General features: G+C 34.4%; 1 protein-coding gene across 3 annotated transcripts in view; it reads left to right on the top strand.

Moving 5' to 3' along the window:
• The window catches only part of fbp (fructose-1,6-bisphosphatase), an 18,577-nt gene extending 15,749 nt beyond the window's left edge, over positions 1-2,828 (top strand). For all 3 annotated transcript variants that reach the window (XM_027380590.2, XM_070123865.1, XM_027380587.2), the window contains 7 exons: positions 154-298; positions 972-1,078; positions 1,309-1,453; positions 1,649-1,777; positions 2,023-2,136; positions 2,305-2,392; positions 2,608-2,828. In XM_027380590.2, coding sequence (XP_027236391.2) covers positions 154-298; positions 972-1,078; positions 1,309-1,453; positions 1,649-1,777; positions 2,023-2,136; positions 2,305-2,392; positions 2,608-2,708 — 829 coding nt within the window. In that variant the 3' untranslated portion in view covers positions 2,709-2,828. The remainder of the gene's footprint in view (positions 1-153; positions 299-971; positions 1,079-1,308; positions 1,454-1,648; positions 1,778-2,022; positions 2,137-2,304; positions 2,393-2,607) is intronic.
• Positions 2,829-4,943: the final 2,115 nt, after the last annotated feature.

The following is a 4,943-nucleotide window of genomic DNA, read 5'->3' as shown; positions in this document are numbered from 1 at the left end:
GAAAAGGACAAGCATCCGCCAGCCCCCTCCTCCATGATAAAAAGAAGCAAAAGAGGGGGAGGGAAGGGACGAGAGAAGGAACTTCCTTCAAAATTCAACTCTACATTGGCACACTCAACCGCAGTCTCTATAGATATTCTCATTCCCCTCCAGGTATGGCATGGCAGGAGACGTGAACGTTCAAGGAGAGGAGGTGAAGAAGCTGGATGTGCTGGCCAATGACCTTTTCATCAACATGCTGTCGTCGTCTTACACAACCTGCTTACTTGTGTCGGAAGAAAACAAAACTGTTATTGAGGTAATGTTACCCGACTGAATTGCAGATTCTAAAATGTCTGATGGTATATTGGGCAAATTGAGAGGGTTGGCATCAGGTAAGGTATCCGGTCATAAAAGATATTGACCGGAACCCTATGTAAGAAGGGACCAAAGCTACAGCGATAGATGATCATATACTAGGTAGATTTTGTGGGTGCTTCTGTATGTTGGTTTCAGTGTGAATATGGATTTTGTAGTTATGTCCAACAATGGATTTTAAAAGGCTTGAAGAATAGAATAATTGCACATATATATGTATTGTACAGCTTCATGTTGTGCTTCTACCAGTGGGATATAACATCAGAATTTGTTTAGTCTTTTCTATTGAGCAAGTACAATTAAAGGTTTGATGATATAATTTTGGAAAAGAAAATGTCAAATGGTTATGGCAATGACATATGTAATGATAATATTATTGATAATTTCAGTGGTAGACAAGTTATGATATGGAATGATTTAATATTTTATAGGGATAAGTGTGTGGTTTATTAATAGCGACAGAATGAGTTTAAGAGTACATTAGACAGGTAATAAGAGAGAAAATCGTGTAAGATATATTTTTCTTGCTTTCATTTCCTTCATTGTACTTCTATTGATTAGTATCTTAATATCTTAAGTAAGTTTAATCTAAATATATCTTTTTCTCTGAACAGGTAGAACAGGAGCGACAAGGAAAGTATGTGGTGTGTTTTGATCCACTCGATGGTTCTTCCAATATTGATTGCCTCGTCTCCATAGGATCTATTTTCAGCATTTATAGGTGAGTCATACACAAAAGTGCCGTAGGTTATAGTTTTGACTTTGTTCAGAGCATGTGGTCCTCATAAAGCAGAACTCTTTCATTAAGTAAGCATATCTTGGGGAAAAAAAACAGAACAAAGTCTTTTTACTAAGTGCAGAGTTTTCCCAAACTGGATTTTAGATTGGTATCATTCAGGTAGCTAATATTATTACTAAAATAATTTTACTGGATTGATATATTTCTTTCAGAAAGAGCACTGAAGGAGTTCCAACTGTATCAGATGCCTTACAGCCTGGTAACCAAATAGTTGCAGCAGGGTATGCCTTGTATGGGTCAGCTACTATGATGGTCATATCGACTGGCAATGGAGTTAATGGCTTTATGTTGGATCCGGTAAGATATAAAAAATGTCGTTCACCCCTTTTGAGCAATGTAAACAAACTGAGTAATTGTGAAATATATACATTTATATGGAAATGCAGATGACCAAATTTTATCTTGAGTGTTTTATCTGCCTGCAGTGACACAGGTTCAAGTCCTGGATGGGGAGGGTAACTTTGTCATTCATCTCTACAATGTATTTCACAGAGTATTGGAGAGTTTGTGTTGACTGACCCCAACATGAGAGTGAAGGAAAAGGGCAAAATCTACAGTCTTAATGAAGGTTATGCCAACCTCTGGGATCCAGCAGTATCTGAATATGTGCATGGAAAGAAGGTAAATTTGTGTAAAATTTTGAATCTGTTAGCTTTATTTTTAGACGGTATTTTTTTTTTCTCTTCATTTGAATAATTATGATCTGACGAGGATTTAGACCCTCAAGAATCTAAGTTTTTATGCTGTCTGATATAGAGAGCCTATTCTGTCATACCTGCTTTGAAAAGTCCAGTTAATGAGATCAAAGGAATATTGTGAATTGCTTTTCAAAGTGACAGTTATAAAAAACTATACATTTTTTACAGGCCAAAAAAGCTGGTGCACGTTACATTGGATCTATGGTTGCTGATGTCCATCGTACACTAAAGTATGGGGGTATTTTCATGTACCCTGCCACCTCTGATGCTCCTAAGGGCAAGGTAGGGTTTTAATTTCTAGCTAAAGAAGTCTTTTAGTATTTAAGTATAAATTTTGAATTAGTTTTAATGCTTCAAGAAATGTTTGTTAGCTGTAATGATTGAAAACTGTTTAAGATTGACATAGGCTCAGCTTTTTTTTATAATAATTAAATTTTCCTTTCTTTTTAGCTTCGTTTACTGTATGAATGTAACCCTATGGCATTCCTAATGGAACAGGCTGGAGGTCAGGCAACAACTGGAAAGATGCGCATCCTTGGTAAGAATGATTAAACATGTATACTATCTTTCTTTGGATTTTACATGAAAAGCAATATCTCATTCATGAAATATGCCATTATTTTTAGAAGCTGATGTTGGAAATTAGTACTTGCTTGTAATTTAATGTGTGTGTGTGTGTGAGTGAGAGAGAGAGAGGGAGAGAGTGAGTGAGTTTTTGTGGAATATCTAATTTTTTAAACGCATGTTTTCCAGACATCGTCCCATCTGATATTCATCAGCGCACTCCCATTTTCCTTGGATCAACTGATGATGTACAAGAAATCATTGACTTGTACAAAAAGCATAATCTGTAGAACCCAATTTCAATAATCTGTGTGAAATAATCCCCCTGAAATGGTACAGGACCTACTGTGTTGCATCTGAGAAGAATTATCATATGTTACATAATGAATAAATACATTTATAACAAGAAATTCCTTTAACTTCTTATTGACCATTTCATAATCTTATTGCCATTTGTATGAATCAATTTTCCAGATTCCTTTCTGAAAAAATGTTTGGTACCTTTAGGATGTTACATATTTTATTTAAGGTTGAATATATAGTTGGAACACCATAAAGGTTTTTAAACTCCTTAGATTTAAAGCAGTATTAGAAATGGTATAAAATATCAAATTGTGCAGGAATTCATAACAATAAAATGAGTGTATAGATGTACTGTAGTTTTTCATTTCTTGGATTTTTAATGTTTGTCACAACAAATTTTAATACACAGCCTCCGAATAACTGCAGTATAGAAATGTCAGGCCTCCAATGAAAATAAAATTATCATATTTTAGAACTGCCTTCCAGTTCAGACTGGAGAATAGAAGTGGGTTTAGTATTTGAAGACAATGATGGGATGTTAGAAGCATATTGGTTAGAAGGGTAGACCAAAATGAAATCCACTAAATAATATTTTTAATAGGGCTTAGGAGACAGTCTGAGGTGTGAGAGCCATGCCAAGAGGATGAAAAGCCTTCCTATTCCATTTGCTTTTTCCCCTTTTCACTACCAAACTAACCTACAGCATTCTGTATCCTTTGATATCTAACATGTTTTGTCCTAACTCATTTTTACCCTTTTTGGCACAATACTTTATCATACTGGTTTAAGACTTTTGATGTCTGGCACATTTATTTGTTTCAACCATTACCCATTCTGGGAATCCACATACATTGTTGTATGAACCATCAAACTTACTTAGCAGGGGGCATCACCCCCCAAGCCTCACTCTATCACAATATGTTGTATATGGGGCTAATGACCTTAGATGTTCATGTGGCAGAATTTTTTCAACAAATAAACAAATAATCTGTAAAAGTGATATCACATGTGAGAAAACAATGGGGAGGCTACTTGTTTATCAATTTGCCCACCTATGACATCCACTGTATTTGTGCCTAAGATCATGCCTGCTCATGTAGACAGGCCTTTTTAACAGTCCCACTCAATGATACTTTAATAATGTTAAGGTTAATTAATCATTTTTTATAAGTATTTCAAAGGCTTTACTTAAAAAATTAAACCTAATATAATCAGGTACTCCTAATATAAGCAAAAGTACTAGATTCAAATAAACACTGCTAGCATAATCATTTAAATTACCAGTTCTGTCTTGGGACAGTGCAAATTTTCTCAAACCTTAATAACTGGCACATTTTATTCAAAACCTTGAAAGATACACACAGGTAAAGTACATTTGGTATAAAAAATACTTTGGATGGAGCTTACTAATATCCAATGGTCCTAAGACAGAAAGTGTGATTGCCTTCTAATTATTAAGAACAAACGCACAGTCCAAAATTCATAATTAACCTAAAGGTGCCAGAAAAATTTGTTCAATGTAGCACTCTTTTGTAAAGCATCTCTACACAGATGGCTGCACCAGTGCTCAGTCACCAAAGGAGTCAGTTAACAGACCTTGTTACTTCGCCTGATTTTGCATTCTCTTGAGCTTGGGGATCTTTTTCTTTTTTTTATATATACATCAATGCTGATGCTATTATTACTATTATTTATATCATTATTATGGTGTTGACACTACTACTAATAATGTAAGATAAAGGATCATTTTTTTTTTTTTTTAGAAAAAAGGTAAACAGGTTAGATAGGCTGTGCTAGTACTTCACTCACTGATGATTAATTAATTGTGGAGCCATCTATGCCAAGAGGAAAAAGAAGAAATCAACCAGCACTTACCACCTCTAGACACATCAATTGTAGAAAGAGAACCTAAAGAATATCATGGAGAAAATTTGTGCAACCACAAATATGCAAAAAATTTACAATACTAGATTTAACAATCTAAATTAATTAACAATCCCAATATATGCTAAACAAAACTGTAAACTATAAATGGACAGTGACTGAATTTACAAAACCGGACTAAAAAAGGGTAAAGCATATTTTCTAGACAAAATTCTTCATGAATAATATATATATATAAAAAAAGAACAAATGATATGCACTCACAAATCCAATACATAAACCAAAAAGGAAGCAGACCTTACAGATACATTAGCTAAATACCTAGTATTAGAAGCCAC

The sequence above is a fragment of the Penaeus vannamei genome, chromosome 7, assembly GCF_042767895.1.
Source record: "Penaeus vannamei isolate JL-2024 chromosome 7, ASM4276789v1, whole genome shotgun sequence".
NCBI classification, from domain to species: Eukaryota; Metazoa; Arthropoda; class Malacostraca; order Decapoda; family Penaeidae; genus Penaeus; species Penaeus vannamei.
Note: the sequence above shows the minus strand (reverse complement) of the source record. Positions and strands in the feature narration are given on the sequence as shown.